This window comes from Strigops habroptila, chromosome 1 (genome assembly GCF_004027225.2).
Source record: "Strigops habroptila isolate Jane chromosome 1, bStrHab1.2.pri, whole genome shotgun sequence".
In the NCBI taxonomy this organism is placed as follows: domain Eukaryota; kingdom Metazoa; phylum Chordata; class Aves; order Psittaciformes; family Psittacidae; genus Strigops; species Strigops habroptila.
In genome coordinates, this window is record NC_044277.2 from 147,818,945 (window position 1) to 147,846,242 (window position 27,298).

General features: G+C 41.2%; 1 protein-coding gene across 2 annotated transcripts in view; it reads left to right on the top strand.

The window, feature by feature from the left end:
* The window catches only part of TPK1 (thiamin pyrophosphokinase 1), a 293,711-nt gene that overhangs the window by 172,217 nt on the left and 94,196 nt on the right, over positions 1-27,298 (top strand). For both annotated transcript variants that reach the window (XM_030476888.1, XM_030476881.1), the window contains one exon: positions 12,259-12,405. In XM_030476888.1, the coding sequence (XP_030332748.1) occupies positions 12,259-12,405 (147 nt within the window). The remainder of the gene's footprint in view (positions 1-12,258; positions 12,406-27,298) is intronic.

Consider the following 27,298-nt stretch of genomic DNA (forward strand, 5'->3'; position numbering starts at 1 on the left):
GAAATTAATTATATTCGATGTATATACAATCCTGTGACATAGTGTATCTGGATTAAATTCAACTGTAAGGAGCTGAGGTATATGAAACAGATGTTTCTCTGTTGGTTAGAGAATAAGTTATCACTTACCTGATACACTGAATGAATAAAATTTCTGCTCTGATCTGTCAGTCACCTCTATGGAAGCTGTATGTCATGGAGTTTTTTGAGCTCACATGAACGCACGGAGGCAATAATTTGTTCCAAAGGAATTTAAGGTTGTGTAATTTACTTTCCACGGCTCTGCACCTCCATCCTCCTCCTCTTCTCCCTTCCTGCTCACCCAAATAGCGTTTGATATTGGAATAAAGTAGTGAAAGATAATCATGTTCAACAGCTTTCTCAGAGGTCACCTGAGTGGGAGCGAAGGTGAGATAGACACTCAGTGCCCCCACTGGAGAGAAGGCTGCAAACTTAAGTTTAGATTTTACTAGTTGTTGGAGAATTCAGTTTGAGAAAAGGCCTTAGAAATGCCTTTACCGTAAGAAAAGATGCAATTGGAGTTGACAATCAACTGAGATGCAAATCTGGAAGAAAACCACCTTGTTATCTGTAAATCTGTCTTCTAGAATAATTAACCAAATTCATAAGTGCTTTTTCCTTATGTCTCAAACAAAACTTCTTACAATAGTTTCTGAATCTTCAGGGTCACTCATTTCTGGTTTCCATTGCATATTTTGGTTGCATAGCCAAGTCATGCAGAAAGCAGCACTGGGGTCATTTTGTGATAATCTAAGTCACCTAATTATATGTATTTATAATTACATACTGCAGTGAATATTAGAACAAGCAGTAATTACATACTGCAGTGAATGTTCGAACAAGCAGTACCCTTTACATGTGCAAGTTAGAATCAGTCTTAATTTTCCCTCTCCACAGCCCTAATTCATTTTTGAATCACATTGTATTGGATGGGTGAAGCAGTGAAACACCACCAACAGAATGTGACTCCTGAAGTTTCTTTCCAACCTAGAGGCTGTTAGATATTTCTTTCTCTTTCTGCATGACTGTGAGTATGCACGCACATGTGTGTATATAAACGCACACATTTTCTTGCATTATAACTTCCTGGCCTTATATGATGCTTTTTTAATGTCTTCATAATTCTGTCTTTATTTCTGCTGTGTGTTTCTTTTCAATTGTTTATGGTCTATTGAACACTTAGGTGTGCACGTTTTGCTTTACCGCTTTAATCACTATTTTATCCATTCTGTGGTTATGTGGGTACTTTCCTTTCTTCATTCCAAGACCTTCAAGTAAACTTATTTACAGTAATTTCTGTCTGGTTCTACTTTCTTTTCTTAATTTTCTCTCATGTAACATAAGCTATTTCAAGAAAACAACTGAACTGGCGAAGTGGTAGGCATGCTTACAATATCTCTTACTTAGAGATCAACACATCTTGCATTAAAAGTGAACATTACTATCTTCAATTTGCAGACTGGAGAGCAGAAATACAGAAGCAACTTGTCCACAGCCTCCCAGCGTGCTAGTGGTACAGCTGGGGAGGATCCTCCTATTCCCAGTCTACATCAAGTGCTTTTTTCATAACAGTGTCCCTGGTTTGACTCACAGGCAGCTTATTGCAGCTCACGCCAGTGAGAAGTGGAAGTGTGTATATCAATTATGGAGTTCCAAGAAGAATCCTCATAATGTAAAGATAGATTTAAGCTATTATATTTATCTCACAGTTACAAACTCTGCTTTCTTTTTCATCTAAAATACCATTTAGTCTTAAAACTAAACTCTGGGACTTTTCATTTAACTTTATTATCTTTTCTGCTTAAAAAAAAGTTAAAGCAGCTCATTTGGTTATATGGGCTGAAGATATAAAAAATGAATTTTATTGAAACCTACATGCCTTCTAGTGGTTTAATGTTAGTGTGTTTAAATTGATGAAAGCATCAGTGTCAAGATGAAAAGTGAAGAAATCCAAGCCAACTCTTCCTAAAAACCCTTTGCAGTAAAGGGATACTGTACTAACATTTCCATTTTAGAATTACACTTTAAAGGTTCAATCTATCAGCAGTCTAGGATATTACTTCTTTTAAGTGAATGCAAGCATTCTTCTCTTTGCTTTTTTAAAGAAGGCATCAAATCAGTCTGCTTTCTTCTCAGTTGAGGGAGGCTAAACTAAACATAATGTTAGCCAAGTCCTGGGTTTATAAAGTGCTGAAGAAAAGACAGTGATGTTCATGTACCACCTTCAGCTATGCAGTGTTCAAACAGGTTAAGCACCCCTGTTTGTCTTCACACGAAGAAAAAGACCCTGAAGGAAAAGAGACAATACTCTAAAATGAAAATCAGGACATTTCATGCCAGATCACTACTTGTTTTCCTTTCTGAAAACTTTTGGATACCCAGAACAGTAGCAGGAGTGACTTTTAAAGGAAAGGCTAGGAATGAGGACAGGCTGTTATAAGGGTTTGGGAACAAGGAAGTAACTAAATACCATAAACAGGGGGAGAGGCAGCCTGGAAGATACCAAAGCTGGTACGGAACTGGAGTGTGAAGCTTTTACAAGGACCTTGAAGTTTGTGGCTCTACCTCCAAATTCCATACAGGAGGCAGGGCTAAGAATGAACCTGTTTCATTTTGGTGGCACTGTTGAGTTTTTCTTCTTAATGCCTCACAGGAGGAGAATAGAAAATGTAAATGAGATTTATTTTAGGAGAAGTTAAATATGTGTAATGAAAAGGTTTCTATACTGTCAAGTGCTGTATCAAAAGGTTTTCATGAGTTATTAATAGTAATCTTCTTCAGAAAACCTGTCAGAAACAAATGGATCTGAAGTGTTTCCTGAAAATCCCCACTTATAGAATGTAGAATTTCATCATAACTTTCAACAGGAATAAATCCTTCCTAAAGGGTGTACAGACATATCCTTGAGTGATGACTATTTTGACTCTAAGGTCCAAATGCTCCTTCCAGGAATGTAGCATCTAACCTGTCTTTCCTACTGTTGAATTATTTTGAGGTTTCCCATTGTACAGATATGGCAAAATACATTTCTTCTAATATAGGATATCAGAACTACGCGGTTCCCAAAGACAAACAACCTAATTTCATGCAAAGGAAGCAGGCTGTCTACCTGTTCCACTACAGCTGTGGGCATCAAGACACACTGAATATCTTTGTTTTAGAATAATTTCATGCAAAATGGATGTCTACAAGAACACAGCATGTCACATAATGAGACATTTTCCTGTGTAGTCCTTGTATACTCTACTGGAGCCTGTATCTGGTCTATGAAGATAATTTAAAGAAAAAAAATGCAGAAGCAGAGTGGGATTTCTGGACAATGCATTGATTTTTGTTTGTTGGAAGTTGATTGGGATCTTGGATGTCAGTCTACCTTTTCAGAGTATTCCCTATAGTATTCCCACCATTAAAATGGCAGTAGCACAAGCTCAGCAGAGGTAGGGACTGAAAGGTCTTCACAGCAGAGCTGCACTGTCAGCCAGGCTTTGCCAGTTCTGATGCTCACACTGTTTTTAATCAGCTATCTTTTAATTTGACTTTGTCACTGCTAAGGAGGAGACTCAGGGGGATGGTCGCTTCAGCTTGCCGAAAAAACCCATCGAGCTTCCCTTTTAAACAACTGCATAACTAAGCACTGAACAATTAAAGCTCAATATTTTGTGCAAATTAAATGTGTGCATAAAATGTTTACAGCTTCACAAGCGCCTCCAGTTTAAGAAATCATGCCTCATTTCTTTTTAAGCGCATGGCTAAATTTATATGGTCTAGAGGACAGTGTAGAAAAATAAAAGAGATGCTGTAATGGGTGTAGTCTGACATTATTCAGGCTGTGTTTAGCTTACCTCCTATAAATACTGAACCTACTCTGAAAAGGAAAATTGACATCCAAGATCCTAACCTACTTCCTTCAACACAAGATCTCCAACCTCTTAGAAACAAATTCAAGACTTCTTTCTGCAGATCTGCACTCCCATGGAAAAATAAAAAAGAAATTCATTCTGTACTGCCCAAGTATTCAGTGAAATCACTCGTAAGAGGAACCATTTGCAGAATAGGGCCTGGGAGACACCGGAAACATTTTCCGACTTTAGTTTCAGATCTTATATATCTGTCCCTTGAGTATAATAGGACAGGCTATTATCCCCTTGTTCGTCATGAAGACTAATGTTCAGACCAGCTGAAAATATTACTGTTCTGTGGGGACCTATTGGGAGATCTTCAGACCTGTGTGAACTCAAGTTTAAACTTTTTAAATAGCACAGCTAACATCTCACCCTGGTTAGGCATAACTGCCTCTTGCAATCATGTCCTTTGCAGCGCTGCTGCCGGAGAGGGAGGATGCCCCGCAGCTCTGTGTTATTTGTGGCATCCTTCATATGGACTTCACTGCTAAATGTTAAGATATGCAGGGAAAGCGCCTGAGACATTAATTCTTTCCAGATGAAGTAAATAAACAACCAGCATCGCCCTTTAATGCAAATGGGAGATTTTTCCATTTTCTGTATTTTCATAGAATCACAGAATGGTTTGGGTTGGAAAGCACCTTAAGATCATCTAGTTCCAACCCCCTGCCATGGGCAGGGATGCCTCACACTAGACCGTTTTGTACGGGTTGTTTTCCCTGTGATTCTTTCCTTAAAACCTGATACCTAAACTTGACAGAATGGAAATAAAAATAGGCGGAAAATTAATTTTAAAGAAAAGAGGCATCTGGTTTAGGAAGTCACAGCAAAAGATCTCACCTGCCACAGTGTTGGAACTTTTTGTGTTCATCTGGGTATAAGCACCTGTGCGCTGCTGAAAGTGTTTTATATGGTGACCCTTATTTACAGAAAATCTGCCCTATTGCCTTGAAACACCACAGGTTTGTTCAGCCTCCTCTGCAGCCTTTCCAAGGCTCCCAGACCCGCCTGTGGGCAGGAGCTGGAACAAAACCTCACACAGGTGTGGTGGGAAGGGAGCTGCGTGGCTGAGGCACAACTCATGTTCTCCTCAGTCTCTGGAGAAGCAGAAATAACAACGAGTTAGGCGGTGAGGGTCATTAGTTCGGCTGAAGAAGGGACCTGTCCCGGGTGTTGTGCCGGGGTCTGCCTGAGGGAGGCGGGTCTGGTCCGGCCCCAGCCGGTTCCCGCCGCCCCAGCGGCCCCCTCGGCGGGCCCAGCGCAGCCCCTCAGCCGCGGGCGGGCGCCTCGTGCCCAGCGCCCTCGCCTGAGGAAGGGCGGGCGCTGCCCGGCGGGGAGCGCTGAGGGGACAAGGGTGAGGAACGGCCCGGCCGGCCCCGAGGGCAGAGCGGCAGGAGGGGCTCCCGCCGCCCCCCGCAGCGCTTCCCCGGAGGGTCCCCGCCGGAGGGAGCCGGTGGGGAGCTCCTGAGGGAGCTGCGGGCCGCGCTGGAGCAGGTGTCCACCCTGCAGCCCACTGAGGACCGTGGTGGAGCAGATAATCCACACTGCCCTGTGCCAAAGAAAGTCGATGTGCCCTGAAGGAAGCTACAGCCTGTGGCGAGGAGCCCACACAGGACCATGCTTGTGGCAGGAGCTACAGCCTGTGGGAGACCCACGTTGGAGCAGTTTGCTCCTGAGGGATTGTACCCCACGGGAAGGACACCACACTGTAGCTGGGGAACAACATGAGAAGGAAGGAGAGGCAGAGAGGAGCGGGTATGGACTGATCGCAGCCCCCCGTTCCTTTGTGCTGCATGCGGAGGGAGGAGATATAGGAGCTAGGGATGAAGTTGGGCCTGGAAAAAAAGGAGTGGTTGAAAGATGGCTTTAGTTTTGTCTTTGTTTTTCCTCTCTAACTTGATTTTTAATTGGTAATAAGTTAAATTTACTTCCTCAAGTTGAATCTGTTTTAGCTGTGATGGTAACCGGTAATTAACAGTTACCTTGCTGCGACCCATGAGCTTTGTCATCTTACCTTCTCCCCCTCTCCTGTTGAGGCAAGGGAGTGAGGGAGGAGCTGGGGTGGGTGCCTGGCTGCCAGCCGAGGTTAACCCACCACAGGACTGTAAAGGAAATCAAAGAGTTGTCAGGGCTCATGGAGCTGTGCAAAGGCATGCATGCTCTCATCGATACATGTCCTGGGATATGTATCCTCTTTGTGGGCTAGCAGGCAAAACTGATCCTTCAGGTCTGGAGTAGCCAGGGACCTTCCTGTACAAGACTGCCTCTGCCAGCATGCTGCAGCAGGAGCTGCGGTGCAGGTAAGGCTGCCTGATCCGGATTGTGATCTGTATCCCTTTGGGGGAATAACAGAGGCTTTTAGGGAGAGACTTCACAGCTAAAAGCCTGTGCAGTGCCCTTCCCACCTTCTGCCCCTGTGGAACTGATTTAACCTTTAGCACAGGCTGCAGGCTGGCTCTAGTTGAGGAGTGTGGGATGGCACGGTTCCTACTGGGAGGGATGTTGCAGGGTTGTAGTTGTGTTGTCCCGCTGATCTTGTGATAGCATGGAAATTGGAGGGAGGGAGGGGAAGGAAAGCTACTTCAGTAAAGACTGACAGAGTTAAGTGAAATGTGAAATAGAAAGCTCACAATGAACATATTCTCTTGAAGAAGATAGCATCTTTTTTTTTCCTCCTTTGAGTTGTTCGTTGATGGGAGTTTATAGTCAGTTAGTTTTTCCCCTGTTTTTAACTCCTGGAGGCAGTATGTGAAGAAATTAAAAACACAATATGTGCCAAACACAGCTTTTGGCACTAGATGCGAGTGGTTATGAGATCACTAAAGAGATTTTCTAGACCATTTTAGCACAATCTTTTGAGGGCTTCTTGCATTGCTGCTAACAGAAATCCCGGGCTTGCTTTCTTAGGGCTATGATAGTTTACAGTGATTGGTTTTACATTTCCATGGGCGTGATGCACGCAGTACACACTGTGGATTACAGTGGTTCAGCTGTGGGCACAGAAAGGTTACCCTGATGCTTGTGAATGTCTTTTCATACTGTTTTAAAAGACATAAAGATTTTATGATTTTTCAGAAGACACACAATTGATTGTTCTGGAGTCCTTGTTCAGCGCAGAATATATGTGTTGGGGTCAAAACCGGCACATATTTTCCTCCAAAGCCTCAGTGGACTGATTGCTCTAAGAGTTTTAGTGCACTTTTGCCTACTTACAACAGCATGGTAGCAGTCTGGAGTAGGGACAAGCCCTTTACCCAGAAAGTTTGAGGCAATAAGGGATTTCAATGACCCTGATCTCACATGCAGCACCAATTGTAGAGCTGTGCTCGGGCTGATTGGCTGTGGTAGAGTGGGAGTTACTGCTGTCCCCACTCTAAGTGAGGCACAGGGAGCCCTGTTCGATCAAGGTCATAAGGAATATTCAGCACAAGACCAGGCAGTCAAATCCAGATTGCTCGGGGTTCAGCAGTTCACGTGGGATTTGTAGAGTTGTTACAATATAATACAAAGATTCGTGGAATCGTGAGGTGACAAGGAAGCTGATTGAAGGTTATCAGCTCAGGTGCATGGACAGGATGGCAGCCTTTAGCTGAAAGGTCTTGTTCCTGTGAAGAGGCAGAAGACTGAAGCTATGAGTGAATTCTGGCTAAAGAGGATTCTACCTGAGCAAAGTTGAGATGCTGCTGTGTGGCTGGGCATATCCTTCCTGTAGGAAGTGAATGCCATACCTTTTCCATAAAACCCTGAGCTAGAGAGCTGGTATAATCAACTAAAATGGACAATATCTTGCTATATATTTATCGTTGGGTTCTGGGATTTTAATAGTTCATTAAATTTACATTGCTATTTTGTGGATGATATAAAAAAATGACTGTGACCTGGCCAGCACAAGAGCCCTAATACAACTATGGTAGAATGAGATGAAATCTAATCTGGCTCATTTGTTATCAAGGAAAGTGCTTGCTGTATTTTAAAGTGTTCAGTACTGAAGCTGAGGCAGAGACCAGAAAGGATATATCCCGATTTTCAAACCACATCTTGAGTTGACAGAATTGCCTTCTGAAGGAAAAAATGCTTTTCTTTTAAACTAGTCAAAACTGATAAAGTGTCGAAAGTGATAAAGCAGTAATAAATACAGCATTCACATTGCTGCTTGATTGTTTTTCCGCATATACTTCAATATACATGTATCAGCATCTAATATACTTTATTGCATGTTAATACAATAATTTTATTCTCTATATCATATTGCCCCAAAATTTTAAATTAGAGGAATAGGCTTATGAATGGTAGGGTATTCAGAAAGGCTGTGAAAAGATACCAGTGAAGTGAGAAGGTGATAAAAGGAAGCTATTTTCAAAGCAGACACAACATCTGATCTGTAATTGGCATAGAAATATCTTGGGTATTAGTAGTGGATGGTCTCAGAGAGAGGGAGGGTTTGTTCATGGCTCCAGAGCTTTTACAACATCTTGATTACTGTTGCCTTCCCTTTTTGCTTTAGGGGAGGTCTTTTTCACAATTCATCCAGTGCTGGTGGTTGTTTCAGTAAATGCGTTCACTTTAACCTACCCACCTCTCTTGACAGTGAGGCGTATTTGTTTCCAGGTTTTCTGGCTGAAACTCAGCTCTTGTGGAAGAAAGACCTTTAAGTTGTCTGTCTGTCCAGAGCCCTACCCATACCGTGGGGAGAGGATTTCTAATCTGTTTTGAAAAAAATGGGTATCCTTTGCTGTCAGTTTGAGCCTTGGACTTTGCTCTTAGCTGTCATGGTGATGCTAGATACTGCAATGTTTTCACTCACCCCAGGCAGTTCCCAGCTTCCTGTGTCCTTTCACCATCCTCCTTAAATACATCTTCCTCATTCCTATACTGAAAATCTTCTTTGTATTTAACCCATCCATACCAGAAGCAGGAATGCCACTTGGACCAATTTTCAGAGAAAGATAGCATTTAGCAAGCCTGCAAACAGTTTACAGCAAGTTGTCCATTTCAGTAGTTTCTATGAGAGTGGAAGCAGGAACCTAAGCAACTTCATTCTGACGTGATGCTCATTAGCTCCCCTTGGTTACTGCACCCTGTAAGTTATAGTTTAGAGGAGAAGGCAAAAATACATCACTGAATGCCAGCACAATGTCTTTTTTTATGCTTCCCTTCTCCTTCCAAACGGCCCTGCTGTTTGGTAGTGACTCCTAAAACTCTTTCAAGAGATAGTAATGCATATTTGTATCATTTAAAGGTGATTGAATCCCACTCTTAAATCTTCAACTGTTTCTAAATTAAAGCTTGATAGCTTTTAAAGATGCTGTGCAATATGTTTAAGTCAGGTTATATATAGATAGTCTAAGAGAATATGGTGCCCTCTACACTGTGCCTGCAATGATCCAAGCTATTCTTTGTAGTTATTTAGGATTTTATAACCTTTTTTTCAGGATATGAGTGACACTGTGTGAAAACAAATTGTGTAAAGGCACTGGTGACAGGGCATTTAAGTGAAGCATGGACATTTCAATTGAAGTACAGTGTGTTAGTCAAATGCTACCTGCTGGGCTGACTAGCAGTAACACTATAATTCTGTAGCCTGTGTTACACAGGAAATCATAGTAGAAAAATGAATGGCCTTTCTTGTCTGTAGTGTGGGAATATATAAATGTTCTGTACTCCGGTATTTGCTTTGTCTTAGGTTCTGGAATGACCGAGAGTTGTGTATGTGCTTTCATGGCACGTCTGTTTTCTTAAGTGCATGGCAGAGTGAGAGGAGCAGTGATTGCAGGAAAGGAGCTGATTTTTCTGTTAGTTTGTGATTTTTGTGCTGTGGCTTTTTTTAACCGAGCTGATAGCTTTAGGATGAAAAGGCTCTCGAGGTTTCTGTTAGCCTTAGCCTCTCTGTATTTTTGTTAAATAAACAGAGTGTGTATACAGATAGAGGCTCTAAAAGTCCTACAATGTCAGGATGCCTATCACTGCTGCCGAGAGTATTGAGTGAAGAGCAGGACTGTCAACCTGACATGCAGAATTCTAGCTTTTCTCTCTGTCTGCTCCTCTCATACTCCAGCTGGGTTTGTTTGTGAACCTGTCATGTTATGTTTTTCATTTTCACAATCCATGCAAACCCTAAATAATACTACATTCTCTCTTCAAATACCTTTAGTAGCCTTCTTCCAACATACCACAATGCCAAACCTTTGCTGTATGAATACCTTTTCAATAGATCTACTCAATGCTAGGTTGATTTTATTTTCTTACTTTTGGGAAACAACCCACTTCCCTGTTGCTGTTGAATAAGGAGTAGGACTTCTCTTCAACGTGCAGTACTGTGGCATCCTGTTGCTGTTGAATAAGGAGTAGGACTTCTCGTACTGTGGCAGTCTTTATCAGAAAAAGCTGCAGTCACTGAGCACTTTATTGTTTGAGATAGGTCCTGTACTTCTCAATAAGTACACGTGTGAATAACAAGAGCAGGATTTCTGTGACATACTGACATTTTATAAAGAAAAGACGACATGCTCTGAATGTTATTGCATCATTTTAATTACAAGTCAGGCGGAACTCTGTTTCCTTCATTCTTACCTTTTAAACTGTAGAAAACATCAAAGGCAAAACAAACAAGTTCATGTGTGGCGAGACATATATACTAAGAAATTATACAGTAGTTGCTCAGCTTTTTGAAGATTAGGCTAGGCTAATATTTAAGCTTAAGTACCATTGCTCACAAGGAAAACATCATACATATAGATTCTGATCCTTTGCAGAGCTACCTTAACTTCACTGTGGTTCCGGGTTAATGTAGCAGATTTTCCCCATGGCCTCTGTTGGGGTGGGGCGCATTTTTACTGCTGGTTGTGTGGTGGGGAACTGATGTTGGTGGGGTCTTTTTAGTAGTAGTATTTTCAAAGAATTGATCCACCCTTTTAAATCACAGTCATCGCCAGTCAAACAAAAGCAGTTTGTTTCTACTCTGGAATCAATAAAATGGAAAATGTATTATGGCTTAGCTGGGAACACATGCTTTTTACCTTTTGCTGTTTTGTCTTCTGTTTAAGGGTACGTATTCCTATCATTTGTATTCTGTTGGTTGCATGTTAGGTCTGTGTCATCTGTAAGCTGCACAGAAAATACATGCTGTCTGCAGTACATGAATAGTTTTTTTGTTTCAGTGTTTGCTGCTAATATAACGTGTTATATTGATCCGTTCTGGCTTCTCAAGTATTTTCCTGGTGGTAATGAGAAAAATGGTATAATTCTTCACCAAAGGTAGAGAGCTTAATTTTCATGCAAACCAATATTCAACAGAATCATAAAGCTCTAGCCCTGGTAATAAAAATAGAAGCTGATGCTATTAATACATCATTGTAGATACACAGAGCACCGTTATGTGGCTCCTGGGTTGAGTAAAACTTCATGTAATTACAGTAGCCATAGACTTAAGCCCTGTAAAGCTGGAAACTTCACCAGATGGCAATTGTCAAGGCAGCTTCTAAAGACTTTAGAGCTGCAATGCATTAGGGCTCCAGATATGGTTTAGTCAGTGGTAGCTCTTTAAAACACAGTTACTGAACATAACTGATTCATGTTATGGAAGTAATAATAATAGTACTTTGCCCTCAGTGACCTTTTATCTGAGGACCCAAAAGCTCTTAATCAAGGCTTTTAAACACTCCCTTTCTGCTTATAGGAAATAAAGTGTTCAGAGTCTTGATAGAGGAAATAGAGCAGCAGCAGTCCTACCCCTTGGCCTATCGCAAGCAGTCAGGTAGAGATGATGTCCCAGTTGCTTGGAATGGAACCTCCTACTTCAGTAGTCTTTTAGTCTTGAGTAGAGCCTCTGAGTGGAAGTGCTTGCACATTAAAATGCTGTGTGGCAGGAACGAGAACGACATATAATGGCCCTAATCTGAAAATTCCTTTATTCACTCTGTAAACTGTGACAATACGGAAATGATGTTAAGATCTGGGGACACTGAGGCTCAGATACACCACATGTAGCTGAGGAGCTTAGATGTGGGGTGATGTATCATAGGCTCTGCATATTCAGGGCAGACAGTTAAGTACGTGCACAGACTGGCTTCTATTTTAGGGAGAAGAGTTATGTCCCTTTCAAAAGTACCACATGTTGGCCATGAGTTTACTGAGGTTTAATAGTCAGCCTCAAAACTCACATAATGGTATTTATCAGTAATGGGAGTAAATAACTGTATTTGACATTTGCTTTTGTATAGTCAGTAGTTATTTCTTTTTCTTACTTTTTTCCCCCCAAGTATTTTATTGTTGATTTTCAGCGTTTAGAGATCATGCCTCAAAGTTTTCTCAGTGAATGTTTTTGCTTTATCTTTTAGATCGATGTGATTGTGACTTTGGGCGGACTTGGAGGACGCTTTGACCAAATAATGGCATCAGTGGAAACGCTTTTTCATGCAACAAAAATCACGCCTTTTCCAGTGATAGTTATCCAGGAGTGCTCACTGATTTACCTGCTTCAACCTGTAAGTGTTACGAGAAGTTACTTCATAATAAAACTGACCTTCCACCTATCCTGACCCTGTAGGTCCTACACCATTAAATGCTCATTTTCTTAATTGTATTCTGTAGGGTCAGAGCCTAAATACAGAATATATTGCAGGGAAGTGGACAGCAAATGATGGGCTCTGTATTCCTGCCTTTAAAAAGATTGTGTTTAATTTGTTCAAGATAGATTTGTTTAAAAGGTGAGGAATGAGAAATCCAAAAAGTATGAAAACTCAGTTTGGATAAATCCAGGATTTTGATTATAAATGGAAAACAAAACCCAACACTTTGAAATTAGATTCCAGTAAGTTTAAATTTAGCACACAGCCCTTTTGCATGTTGAGTAGCAATAAGGATGTCTGCAGTAAGAATAACAAAAGAAAGATGTAAAAGGAAGATATGAGGGAGTTCCTGGCAAACACATCAGACAGAGCTCTTATATGGTCCAAGTGGTGCAGTTCGTTATGATGGGAATCCAGCTAGTGTCAACAAGGGAACTTATTTAAGATGTGTTATTTTTGTGGGTTTTCAGGTCTGTTATTCCATTTATTGATTCATAAGACAACACACACAAAAGATCTTGCTGGGCTTCTCCTTTAAAGATTTAAATTAAAGGCAAATCTAAGCATCAAGGAGTATTTTCTAACAGCGATTCATTTGTTTGGAAATATCTTTTCCTGATGTCAGGGTTTCTAGAAGCTTAACTAACTTTCCCATTTTATCTTGGAAAGGTTATTTCATTAAAACAAATAACATTCACTGATAAATTTGACAAAAGCCTGCACCACACTTCATTGTAATTTGAGAAAAGCATTAATAAGGTTCTGTGAGATTATAGATATTAATCCACATGGGCAGATGCTGTATTAACAACTTTGAAGTACTGCATCTGCAGGAAAGATGGTAGATACAGGAGCTCATTTAGCAACAAGACAAGGAATGGCTGTGATTATTGCTTGCACAGCTAAATGGATAGAGGCAGCAGAGTGAGGGGGGAAGGAGGGCTTAAGGATAACTGTGGTTAAAATCTGGAAGTGAGAAGTAACTCACTTGTGATTGATCTGTGGGTGCAGAACTCCACTGACCACTGTAAATTAGTTTTAGGATATTTTTAAGAAGATACTGAAAAAGTAAGGTGGGGAATTCCCAATTTAGCTTCCAGTTCATTTGGATTGGAAAGACTTATTTCTTTTAATCATCTTTTCCGTAAGTGGCTTTGTAATGCCATGCCTAAAGTTGCTTTCAGAAGAGTCTTCAAAGAATAATTCAACCCTTTGTGACTTGAAAAAAAAAAATCAAGATTTGTGCATTGAAATAGAAATGGGATGTTGCTAATTGTTTGGGCTTGCTGGAAACTGCTTTATGTTCTGTTTTTAATAATGCTTTAATACTTTATTGTTGATGGGGAGAGTTCCCCAGGGTATTATTCTTCCCTGCCGTTCCTGGCTGGCAGTCTGCATTGCTGGTAACCGACTTCTGGAACTTCAGGCTCTTTATAATGTACAGAAATAAGGGGCAGATAGAGAGGGCAGGCTGTTTAAACAATCTTAATGCCAACTTTGACACAAAATTGCTTTTCGTTGTTGGTTTAAACTTGTCACTGTCAGCATCTTCAGTCAACTGTCATGGTACCTCCAGATAATAACATTATTCCTGCATTGTTCAGATAAAAATCAAGTATTTTATACACAGAAAGAAATGAGGATCCTAAGCTTGAAAGTACTCTTTGTATGGACATCGTAATATTTTTCTCTTACAAACAGCCACAGTCATGATATTCTCTCTTTTCCTCTCTCCCTTTTGTAATTTAAAGTCAAGGTAGGAGGGAGCTGAACACAGTGGGAGACCCACTGATTTTTTGAAATGCAAGTCTGGAAACTGTGCAACAAATGAAGCAAGGTTTTGAGATGCAAACGCTAATACAAATGATGAAGTAAAGAGCATGTTGCTTTTACTCTAAAATGTAGATCTGAAACTTTTCTCACTCGGGGAAAGAAGAATTTGATCTTTATTGGATTCTTTGCATAAAATATATGAGCAAAATATAACCATGTTTTTGCTTCAAAATAACATTAGCCCTCCATTTTCTATAGTGAAAGACTAGTATTGGTTCTCTACCGTGTGCCTAGGCAGAGGCTAAAATATTTGTACAGAGCAGATGAACTGGTAATCCCATGAAAGGCCTAGGAAGGATACAAAGGAGAATAGCAACTCAAGCTGCTAAAGTTTTCAATACTAATGAAGAAACTAAGATGAGGACAAGTGTGAGTAGGTATCTAAGTACACCAAAAAATCTAATAAGCAAGTGCTTTGAAAGAGAGGTATTCGACATTACTACAATGTGGATATAGAGGGACACAGCAGAAGAAGTGGATCCATTTTTAACACACTTTTAAAGGGTCCACGTTGTTTTAGGAAACAGACTTGCTAAAAGTATTTGGGGGGATAGAGGAAGACAGCAAGGACAGTGCCTGATTTGGGATCCATTGCAGCCTACCAACCAAGGAGGACCAGGTATAGCAATTCCTTTTTCATCAGCCACTACAGTTATCCAAGTACTGTATGTAAGGACATGTTGAGTACTGAGGCACCTCTTGGAAAATAGACAGACAGACAGTGCAAGTTTTTGAACCATATTGATAAAAATGTTTTGGCATGGAAAGTGAAGAAAACTAGAAGGAATTAAACTTCTATATTAATTTCTGACCTGTAAGGATGAGCTGTGCTGAGAGGTGGAGAAGAGAAAAAAGGTGGGGAGTATTGCACCCCATAAATAGTTGTCTCTGGGGAGAAACTGGGTGGTAGGCTGGAATCTAGATAGATATACATTGTAGGTATCTAAGTTTAGATAAATGAATTCCAGTATAGGTCAAATTCCTTAACAAGTAGTTAAAAAAAAGAAAGCAGGAATGAAACAAGGTGCTTCTGTGGAAGGGTGTTCTGCTGACAGCAGGGTATGCCACAAAATGACCGCACATGTATATGGCTGTCAAAGCTATTCAAATACTTGAGGGCACATCTGTATAATATGCACAGTTTATTAAATGAGCACACTAAAGCTAATAAGCACAGTAAAGCAAGCACACTGATGTGAATTAGATAAATATCTCTCTATATAGTGAATAAGTACAATAAAGTAAATCAGAGATAGAGCATAAGTGTATACTCTAGAAATATATAAGTAAAGTACCGAAGAAAGTTAGCAATGCATTAAATCATTACTGCATGGAGAGAACAGAGATTAAGAAGAAATACATCACCATTTACCACCAAAGCATCATCCAGGCCCACACTTCCAGCTGGGAAGCCCCATTGCAGCCGATGCCAGGAGTCTCAGGTAATTGGGAAAGTTCCTGTGCGGTGTGTCCACCCATAGGTAAGGCTTCTCTCATGGCCACGAGAGGATTCCACTTTTATACCCTTAGAAACACAAGTGGCTTTGTGCCAGATCTCTGATCATTTACTCGTGGGGCCGTGCAGTTTCTCATGATCTCACTGTTGCCCCCCTGAGAGGATTGTCCAGGTGCCCCGGTGCGGCAAAGTGTGCAGGTGATAGACCAGCTGCACACCTCTGTTTTCCTGCCTCTTTCCGACAGACAGGCACGATGAACATAAACATATGTACTCTGCCAAATACACTGTGACAAAAACATACTTTGTTATGTGTCTCAGTCATGAGAGGGAATCGACTCTCAGCTAGGTTCCTATCCGTTACATTCGGTCTTTTGATTCCCGATCATGACGGAGACACACGAGACACAATGTCTCATGATTGGTACCATAGATAGTAGGTCCATATTGTAAATAAAATGAGTGCAACAACTATTATGCACACTGAGGAATGCTATAGTTATATCCCTTAATACTACTACTCAAGTTGTATACATTCTCAGTACTATCAGGACAGTGAATATAAGAACTAGAAAGGTTACAGGGTTACAACATTTGATAGCAACAACATTAGCATTAGCTATAGTTACTACATCTTAATCCATTTGGTGTTGTACAAACAATTGTTAGTAGCGTTTTTCTGACAAACTAGTTGCCATGTGTGTGCTCCTGAGGAAAATGCTGAACTTGCTACGAAGGCAAGGTTCATTCACATTACAGGTGTAATTATCTTGTCTGCAAAGTCTGGTGCCACTCTTCCATCTCCAGCACACAAGCGAGATGTCAGTTCTTTTCAGGTATCTTCCTGAGGTGATGGCATCGCCCAAAGAGGCCATAAAACAGTTTCTGTAAAACACAAAACTAAAACATAATCATATCATTCTGTCAGATAACATTTATTTGCAGGGACATATTCCCATTTCTCTTGTCTGGATTTAATCACTAATACTGCATTGTCTTTCCCAGTGGCAATAATTTCAGCTGGCTTGGGTGGGCTGTTGGGTGTTTGAACCCAAGTTTTAGCTCCACTATTCAATTGCTCAGTGGATCCAAATCCACGGTTCCCTCGAGCTGTAGTTATCTGTGAGGCTTCCCCCTTTCTCACTTGTGTTTTCATCACAGGCAAAATCGACATTTGGGCAACATGGTCTCGTGGCCGAATTAAGATATCTCGATCTCCACTATTTAAAAAAATCACCTTGATCTGCCCTTGATAATCTGAATCGATGATGCCCCCAAGTATTTGAATACCTTTGATAGCCAAAGTGGACCTTGGGGCTTTCAAACCAAAGTAACCTGATGAAATATATACTCGAATACCAGTATCAATGGCACAGATGCCTCAGGTGTTCAATCTGTGCATGCATAAGGCATACAAATCTGATCCTGCAGCATCTAGAGCATTACTTAATAAGGTGCTAAAGCTTTCTCCTTTATTTCCCAGTATGTGAGGGTCTCTGCTGCTGTTAATGGTTTTATCTGCAAATTAGGAGTAGTCATTCTCATTAGAGGAGTTTCCATTTCCCCAGTGGGTCTATTGTTCAATATCTGTAGTGCTTCAGGCAAATGGTCTCTCCACCCTAATTTATCTCCCCCCAGTTTCTTCAACTGTTCCTTAAGCAAGCCATTCACCCGTTCTGTTAATCTGGCGGCTTGTTGATAATATGGTAAATGAAATATCCATTGTATGTTGTTTGTATCAGCAAATTGTTGTCCCTTCTGTTTCTTAAAGTGTGAACCATTGTTGCTGTGAATTTGCAAAGGAATGCCATGGTACAAAATAATCAATTCCAATGTTTTGATTGTACTATCCTGGGTTGCTCGTCTCATGGATGTGCTATTAAATATCCAGAGTATGTGTCCACGGCTGTACACACGTATTGACAGCCCCTATGGGCTGGCAGAGGACCTATATAATCCATTTGCCAGATTTGCCCTGGTAATTTTCCCTAATTCAGTTGCCCTCTTACTACGTGCGGTATGGTCCTTTGCTGTGTATGTTGGCAGATGGGGCACTGGGCTGTCACTGTTTTAATGATACCCAAATTTATCACAATTCCGTGGTCCTGGGCCCACCTGTAAGTGGCTTTCTCTCCAAGATGACCGCATTTATGGTGTGCCCATTTGACCAGACCCATCTGCTGTTCGTGATGAGGGTCTTCCACCACAACTTCGGAGATTTTTGCTTGTCCATCTGCAACAGAATTACACCATCGTTTCAGGGCGTTCCAGACACTCCACAGTGGGTGTCTACATGGAACACTGTGATTCGAGCTAGTTGGAGGAATGCCCAAATATCTTGCCATAGTTCCTTCCCCCATACTTCTTTGGAATGCATTTTCCAGTCCTGCTTGGCCTGAGTTGGGAGCCAGATAGCTAAACCATTAGCAACTGACCATGAATCCCTAAAAATATGACATTGACCTAGTTCTTCTTGTTTAATTGCCGCATATGCAGCATATAATTCAGCATACTGGCTAATTCTACCTTCACCCATAGTGACTTGGAATTTATACTGGAATGGGTTATAGCTACAGTGTCCTGGGTTCAGCTGTAACAGTTATTTTACTCCTTCTTAGTAGCTGGTGCAGTGCTGTGTTTTTGACTTTAGCCTGAGAACAACGCTGATAACACACCGGTGTTTTTAGTTGTTGCTAAGTAATGTTTGCCTCGGTCAAGGGCTTTTCAGTCTCTCATGCTCTGCCAGTGAGGAGGGGCACGGGAAGCCGGGAGGAAGCAGAGCCAGGACACCTGACCCAAACTAGCCAAAGGGGTATTCCATACCACAGCACATCATGCCCAGTATAGAAACTGGGGGGAGTTACCCAGAAGGCCCAGATCGCTGCTCGGGTTGGGCTGGGTATGGGTTGGCGGGTGGTGAGCAATTGTATTTTGCATCACTGCTGGTTAGTGTTTTCTTTTCCTTTTCCTCTTTTAGTTTTATATTCTCTCTCCTTGTTATTTCCGTTATCATTATTATTATTGGTGGTAGCAGTAGTGGTTTTGTATTGTACCGTAGTTACTGGACTGTTCTTATCTCAACCTGTGAGAGTTACATTCTTTCCATTCTCCTCCCTGTCCCTCTGGGAGTGGCGGGGGGAGGAAAGAAGGGGAGAAGTGAGTGAGCGGCTGCATGGTCCTGAGTTACTGGCTGGGCTTAAATCATGACATATGGCTTTCCAAAAACATTTCCCACTAATACATTTAGCTGTCCCATCAGTAAACCAGGCATCCTTTCTCTCTTCTTCTGTCAATTGGTCTAAGGGGTTTCCCCATTTTACTGGTGATTCTTGTTTGCTATGCGGGTGATCTACATTTGCTGGTTCACTTGCAGGGGCTTTGGCAACTCTCTCATGAAGTGCTGCCACTCCCCCAGTCCCTACTTTAGCTCTATCTTGGATATACCATTTCCATTTAATTATGCCAGCTTCCTGAGCATGTCCTATCCTGTGTGTGTTGGGTGACCTGTTTACTCACTCCGTTACTGGAATTTCAGGCCTTAGTGCCACATCATGCCCGATTGTCCTTTGTTCCGTTTCCACTAAGGCCCAGTAACATGCCATTAGCTGCTTCTTGAAGGGTGTATACCTTTTTCCAGCTTCAGGTAATTTTCAGTTCCAAAATCCTAAGGGCACTTTCTTCCTACCCTGCTTCTGCCAAAGACTCCAGTTGGCATAATTATCATGTACAGAGACATTCAGTTCCACCTCTCCAGCCTGTACTGGCCAGACGTCCAGAGCCTGCTGAATTGCTTGTTTAGCTGTTTTGAATGCTTGCTGCTGCTCATTTCCCCACTCATATTCCTATTTCTTTAGCGTTACTTTATATAATGGAGCAAGTATTTGCCCCAAATGAGGGATGTGTTGTTGCCAAAAGCCAAACCAGCCAATAAATCGCTGAGCTTCCACTTTACTTCATGCGATAACAAAATCTAAAATCTTCTGCTTAGCTCTGGGCAATATTTCCCAATGATCACAGTGCCACTGAATTCCTAAAAATTTTACAGTTTGGGCAGGTTTTGTGTGGATTAATTTCCCAGCCTTTACTTTTCATATGCTGCAACTAATTCTGATTGTTCTTGTACTTCTTGCTCAGTTTCTCCCTGAATCGTTATGTCATCAATAGAATGTACCATTTGTAGTTCCTTTGGCGATGACAATTCATCCAAGTGTTCTGCCACAATTCGGTGGCAGAGGGTGGGACTGCGGGTAAATGTATACTGCCTACCTTGCCAAGTAAAAGCGACCTGATCCCAATGTTCCTCAGCAATGGGTATTGTAAAGAAAGCATTACCTTTATCAATCACTGCAAACCAAGTTCCAGGGTGCTGTTGTATTTTTTCAATTAAAGTAACTGTGTCAGGTACCACAGCTGCTAGTGGTGGGCTGTTCTTGTTAAGTTCCCTATAGTCCACTGTCATTCGCCATGTCCCATCGCTCTTCTTAACAGGCCATATAGGATTATTAAAGGCAGTAGATGTTGGTTTTAACACTCCAATATCTAATAATAGTCTGTGAAATCTCTTCATGTCCTCCTGGTATACGATATTGTTTCATTGTGATTACCTTGGTGGCAGATGGGAGTTGTATCGGAGGCATTTTAACTTTCTCAACTAGAACTGGCTGAGCTGAGACATATATCCTTGTTCCGAATGAATACTTACCATCAGATAAGCATAAAGTCAATCCTTTTAAAATGTCATTTCCAATTACATATTCAGAGATAGGAACAATCATCATTGAATAAGTTTGTTTTGGCAGAGTGACAGTTTTCGTCTCAATTTTTGTCTGTACTGCTTCAATTTGTTTGCCACCTAATCCTGTAATCAGAACTTTAGCCCTTTCAACTTTTTTAGGATTGCCCTAAATTAAAGGGGGCTCTGCTCCAGTATTAACGAGGACCTTAACCATTTGACAGGATCTATTTTTCCAATGAATTTGGAGCTCTGCATGAGGGTGATGGTCTGTCCTTGCCCATCCTTGTGCTGGAGCTTGGCCCTCACCTCAGTCCATTTTTAATTCTCTCAATTGTTTTAACATTTTAACATCCAGCCACAGATGAAGATCAGTGTACTTACTGATCCCATCCCCTTTCATCCCCCGGAACTGTTGACTTGCCAACTGGGGGCCCTCTGTTGGTAAGTGTACTGTCCCATTGAGGCTGGAAGGGGGGAGCAGAAGGTCGAATTGCTTCATCCATCATGTCATCAACTTTGTCTGAGCTTGAATTGTTTACCCTTTTCACAGATTTATGCAACCCACGTTGCTTGTACAACCTCCATATTTCATTGGTGGGAACCCCCATCAATCTTATCTCGGGCCATCCCATCTTCCAGCAAGGCAGCAAACATATCTCTCTGAGAGAGTCGATTCTCTTTTACCTTGCCGCTCCAGTTATCACCTGTTGTATTTTGGATGGGGCCCCATTTCCCCAGATCTCCTAACTGCTGGATTTTTTCTATGATTTGTCCTATGGGGTTTCCAGCTTCATTTCTCAATAAAGTCACCATAATGCCTTTATATGCCAGTGGTGCAGTCCTAATAATCTTGGAACTGATAGTGGAGCTTGCAGCATAGCGTCTGCAGCTCTGACAAAAACAGCAGTCTTCATCCCCTCCTCCTTAACATGCTGAACACAATCCCATAAAGTATATCAATGTTGATCTTCACCAGGCCATTCCCCTTCAGTGGAGTATTTTCTGTTACAACCTTCCACCACCACTGCTAATAAATGAGTCTCATCCTCAGTGCCTCGGAAGGCGTCATGAACTAATGAGTCGGAGCTTAACATTACAAATTTCTTAGCATCGTCTGGATCCAGTTTAACTCCCAAAGCCCCTAAATCATGCAACCTGACGGTGCAAGAAAGCAGAGATTCTTCAGGCTTTTGTTTGAACCTGTCCAAAATGTCATTAATTTTGTTTGGCTTTGCTTCAAAAAGCACCTCACCCTCTGAACTACTGTCCAAATGTGTTGAATCCCACACATCTCCATCCCGTTTCTCAGGGTCCCCATTCCTTCCTGCCTCTGCAGTCACTGCATGCACTTTTTGCTGGTTTACTTGACCTCTTAGTTTTCTATATCTACATTGGGCAACCCGAACAGCTCCTTTTTCTGCTACTGTTTGATAAGTGTCCAATTTATAAGTTAGTAATAGATTTTGGCATTGTAACATAACAGTTTTCCCCTGTAATTCACAAACTCGTTTTTCCAAATCCATCTTCTCCCTCTGTATTTGCTCTCCCCGCTGATGCTGCTTTCGGTGTGCAGCCAGCAGAATCCACCCCTGTCTTCCCAGAGCAATTAATTCCTCTCCTTTTCCTACTGAAATTTTTTGCAAACATTTAAGTACATCAGGAGGTTCTGCCTCATTCAAACAGGAGTCCCAGTTCTGGCATAAACCATAACACAACCACTCAGCAGCCATGTTACGATAAGGTAATTGTTCCCAGCCAGGGATATCCAGCTCCACCGTCTTAGGAACCTTTTCCTTTGTCTTAAAAAATGCCATTTTGTTTCGTATCCTGCCAACTATGCCAAACTGTTCTGCTGACACACAGGGTACGCCACAAAATGACCACACGCTAGCTGTATAATATGCACAGTTTGTTGAACAAGCACACTAAAAAGCCAATAAGCACACTAAAGCAAGCACGCTAATGTGAATTAGGTAAATCTCTCTATATAGTGAATAAGTACAATAAAGCAAGTCAGAGATAGAGGTTATAAGTACCGAAAAAGGTTAGCAATGCATTAAATCATTACTGCATAGAAAGAACAGAGATTAAGAAGAAATACATCACCAGTTACCACCGAAGCATCATCCAGGCCCACACTTCCAGCTGGGAAGCCCCGTTGCAGCCTATGCCAGGAGTCTCAGGTAATTTGGAAAGTTCCTGTGCAGTGTGTCCACCCGTAGGTGAGGCTTCTCTCATGGCCACAAGAGGGTCCTGCTTTTATACCCTTAGAAACACAAGTGGCTTTGTGCCAGATCTCTGATCGTTTACTCGTGGGGCCGTGCAGTTTCTCATGATCTCACCGTTGTCCCCTCTGAGGGGATTGTCCAGGTGCCCCGATGTGGCCAAGTGTGCAGGTGATAGACCAGCTGCACACCTCTGTTTTCCTGCCTCTTTCCGAGAAACGGGCACGATGAACATAAACATGTATACTCTACCGAATACACTGTGACTAAAAACATACTTTGTTACGTGTCTCAGTCATGAGAGGGAATCAACTCTCAGCTAGGTTCCTATCCATTACAAAGGTGTAAGCAATGAGAACATACTTTGTAACTACAGAAGTTTTAAGTTGACAGTGAAAGATTTTCTGTCATCTGGATGGGAAGGGAAAGTTAATGACGAGCAGCCTAAATGCAATGCATCTTTTGCTCAGTCTTCATTAAAGCAAAATACTTCTTTTAGCAGGTAACCACCACAGTTAAAATCAGTGCCAAAGCCTGAAGACAGGAGTCAGAAACAGGGAGACCGTGTAAGAATTCCAGGAGGTGATGCTTGGCCTGGAGCATTTTCTAATGTGATGATTGGAATTAAAGAAAAAAAGAAAAAAAAGGAGTCGTCTCTCTGAAGAAGTCTCTCTGTTCTGAATAGCCATCATATTTCTTTCTGTAGTGGGGGAGGGAGGAAAGCTTGACTTCTTAATAAGGAGTAATCACTCCTTATATGCAGGATATTTTATGCAACAGTCTGTACATTTTATGCTTGGAATTTTGGTAATATCAATTACCATTAGAATATACCCTGGCTGAAGAGCATTAGGCCCTTAGAGTCATGTTTATCATGCTAGTCATGCTCAATATGAATGGCTTAAGGTTTCACATACATACTTTCTCATTTTCTGGTTGTGTGCTTCTCAGGAGTACAGAAACATTAGCTTCTGTACACTGAGCATAAATTATCTTTTATCTGTGAGTTTTATGGCAGTTTGTAATACAAGGTAATAGGATTTATGGCCAAGAAATGAGAAGATGTCCAGGAGTTAATGAGGCCTGTCTTCTACATGTACTGAGCAGTTCAGTTTTCCCCACACAGGATTCCAGCCCTGGGATGTAGAAAAGAATTGCTACCTACACGTGAAAATGTGTTACGGCAGCATATTTTTGTCAGTTAGCTAACTCTTTTGAGAGGGTGCGTGAATACTTTGATAACCCTTTTTCTTGCACACAGCTTTTCTTGTGAGTGCATGTCTGCCCTCCCTGTGAGAAACGATGAATAATTTAACATCATAGATAGTCCCGCAGCTAAATATGAGCAGTAAGAATCAGGAGTCCCATCCCTGATTCGTGGCTCTTTACTACCATTTCATGGAAGTAAATTGTATAGTCTTTTGATCTCACAGTCTCCTAGTTTGTATATTGGATAAAACTCAGGTCCTTTTCTGAATCAGTACTGGGAGGCTCATTTAGTTTTGTACAAAACACCATTTCATCCTCAGCTCTGCACTGAGGTGGAACATAGGATTGCATAGGTAATAGTAACAGTATTAATAAGGCCCTTAATTAGCGTAAATATTGCCATGCAATAGGCTGTGCAGCTCATTAGTTAGTGTGGTCCCAAGAACAGTTTTAGTGGGAGCCAGCTGTCATTCTCGCAGGCAGTGCCTGGGCACAGGCCAGTAACCGCTTACTAAGTGTTTGAAGGGTACCACCTTGTCCTGGGGACAAGAGAGAACATCCATATGCATGTGAGCAGTGCTGTGCTAGTTGGCTTGAGGTCCAGCGAGTATTCCCTGAACTGTTTTACAGATGCAGACCGAGCGACTAGGTATGGAGATCTGCTCCTAGGTGGGGTCACTGCAATAGGTATAAGCGAGGGAAGGACACGACTGGAAGCTCTACTGTTGCTGCAATTCTCTGTGCTGGTTTTACTTGGTGTGCTTTGTGCCCATGTGTAAAATTTAATGGGTATTTCATAGAATCATAGGGAATTCCATAGAATCAGCTAGGTTGGAAAAGACCTTTAAGATCATCAAGTCCAACCCTTCAACTTCTGAGTTTTCTTCGGGCAGCCAGTTCCTTGGATTTTGCAGTGGCTTTAAAAATGAGTTATCACATCAGTTCTGTACCACCTCATGTGTAAGCAGCAGATCTGGCTTGCACTGGTACCCAGTGGAGAAAATCCTTAGTGTGTGTGCCTCTTGTAGGAAATAACTTTGCAATTTGGAAAATTGGGTATAACCTGTAATGTCTCCTTTTCCTATATTTGTTAGTATATTTTGTGGGTAGATTCAGGTGCAAAAAGGTCCAAGCTGCCAAGGAAGGGGTTTAACCATGTATTTAATATTTAAATAAAATATATACACATATAGTTAGTACTTGATATAAGTGTTGTTCCTGTTTGGTATCTGCTCGCAAAGAGCACTGTTGGAACTTAATCTAGTGCCAAAGTAAGTGAGTTTCTGTGCCTCGAGCTCCTTGTAGTTGCCTTGAATGAGCATCTGTGAAATTTACAAATATACAACTTCTTGTGCTTTGATAAATACATCTCTTTGTGACGACTTCTCTGTTCAGCTGGACAGAACACTGCCAATGTCAAAAATACTAGTGGTGGAAAAGACTGACTCAAGCCCCTCTCTGGGACCTTGACTCGTTCACAGGAACCCTTACAGAAAGGGGCTTCAGTAGTACATTTAAATAGCTTCTCAGAAAGTAAGTTGCCATGTCTGTAGTTTAGCTGCCTTAGTTTCCTTCTTTGGTAAGAAACTTGGAGGATTTGGTTACAGCTCAGCTTCTGTTCTTAAAATCAGACTGTTAAGAGTTACAGCCTGTGTTTTTCTTCTTTCCCGGGAAAATCCAGCTGGGCTAATGATCATTTTCATCATGTGTTTTTGTGCTGGACCTCTAAATGTGACCTTCAAAAAGACCTTCAGATCCAAGTGGCTCGGGTTTATTTTCTCGTGATGTGTGGCTATGGAGTAGTGTTGCTTCATGTTTACCACAGGATTTTTGTGTTTTACTGGATATCTGTGATCCAAATGTAATGAATTTTTGTCAATTTACAAAATTGACAATTTGGGGAAGATTTACTGGCTATCTTGCTTCTCACTGTTACAAAAGGAAAATTTTAGTGGGGTTTTTCTCTTAACAGCTAAATTCTTTATAACTTGGTTCTATACGAGCATTAGCAAATGTGAAGTATGAAATATACAAAGATTATATGGTATATTAGAAATAATACTTAGCTTTTGAAACACTTACATCCTTTTCATCAGTTCATTTAGTATCAGTTAAAAGTGCAGCCTGCATCAGCTTTATAAAGTATTTGGAATTATGTGGGTTGTTCATGAACTTTTTTGCAGAGGATGACATGTAATAGTTATGGATTACTTTTGTGTAATGAAGACATATGCAGAATGCTTTTTTATAGGTCTTATCCTGCAGCTTTGCTTAGACAAACAGGGTACAACAAATTCAGAAGTCAATTTGTTAGCTTGCAGGTAAACCACTTAAAACAACAACAACTTACCTTTCAGAGAGGAAAAGAAAATACCAAACCATCATTGCCAAGTGAAGAACTATAGTCTTTACTAAATGAGATTTTCATCTGCTCATAATTCTTAAGAAACAAGAGTCTATAGCAGGATATGTTAATCACACAGCTGTTTTTCAATGCACATCTTAATGATTGTCTGCAAGAGCAGATAATGTAAGGAGTCTAATTGGATTACTTATGTATTTCTGCATTCTGGAGTCATCCAGTGTGATTCTGAACCAGTAGCTGTTGTTTGGTAAGTTTTAATGGTTCTGCTCTCAAAATCTTTCAGTCTTTGTTCAGATATTTGCTTAGTTACTACAGCAGCTGATGGAATATCATCTAGGGGAATCTCGACCCTAAATAAAGCTCTTCCAATGAGGTTCCTACTCTCTGTTGTTGCCCGTAGCTGTTGTAATATCATCTTGTTAATATGGTAATATCTGTTTTGCTGCTTCTTGGAAACCACAAGAAGTTTTCTGTTACAAAGCTAATTTTCTTAGAGCTGGTTTTTTTCCCCAAACTATTAATTACTTGTGTTTCCTCTGAAACCTTAATCCTTCTTTTCATCCCAACCCTTAACAAACTTCTTTCTGCAGTACTCTGATACTTTATGGTTTTATGTGCAGTAATTTTCTGTACTGTAAAACAACTCTTCTGCTGCAGAAGTTGCCTGCTTTACGTTAAATGGTCAGCAAAATGGGTAACATTTGTCTTTGACACTTGCTTATCGGTAGGAGCTGATGTTTAAACTGAGAACAGTAGGAAGCTGGTAAAACTTCCTTCTGTTTTGGTGGCAGTGGTGAGCTGAGGAGGACCACAACAATGAATAGTGTGTATTCATTAGATCTTTCTTCTGTAACGAAACAGGACAAAGCTGGAGGGTGTGTGCATGGGTGTGTTCATTCTAGTTTTGTTTGGGTTTTTTCCCAGGTAGGACTTGGATCCTATGTGGGGACTTTGTAGCAAGCAAAGGAATTCCAAAGTTTTTTGTC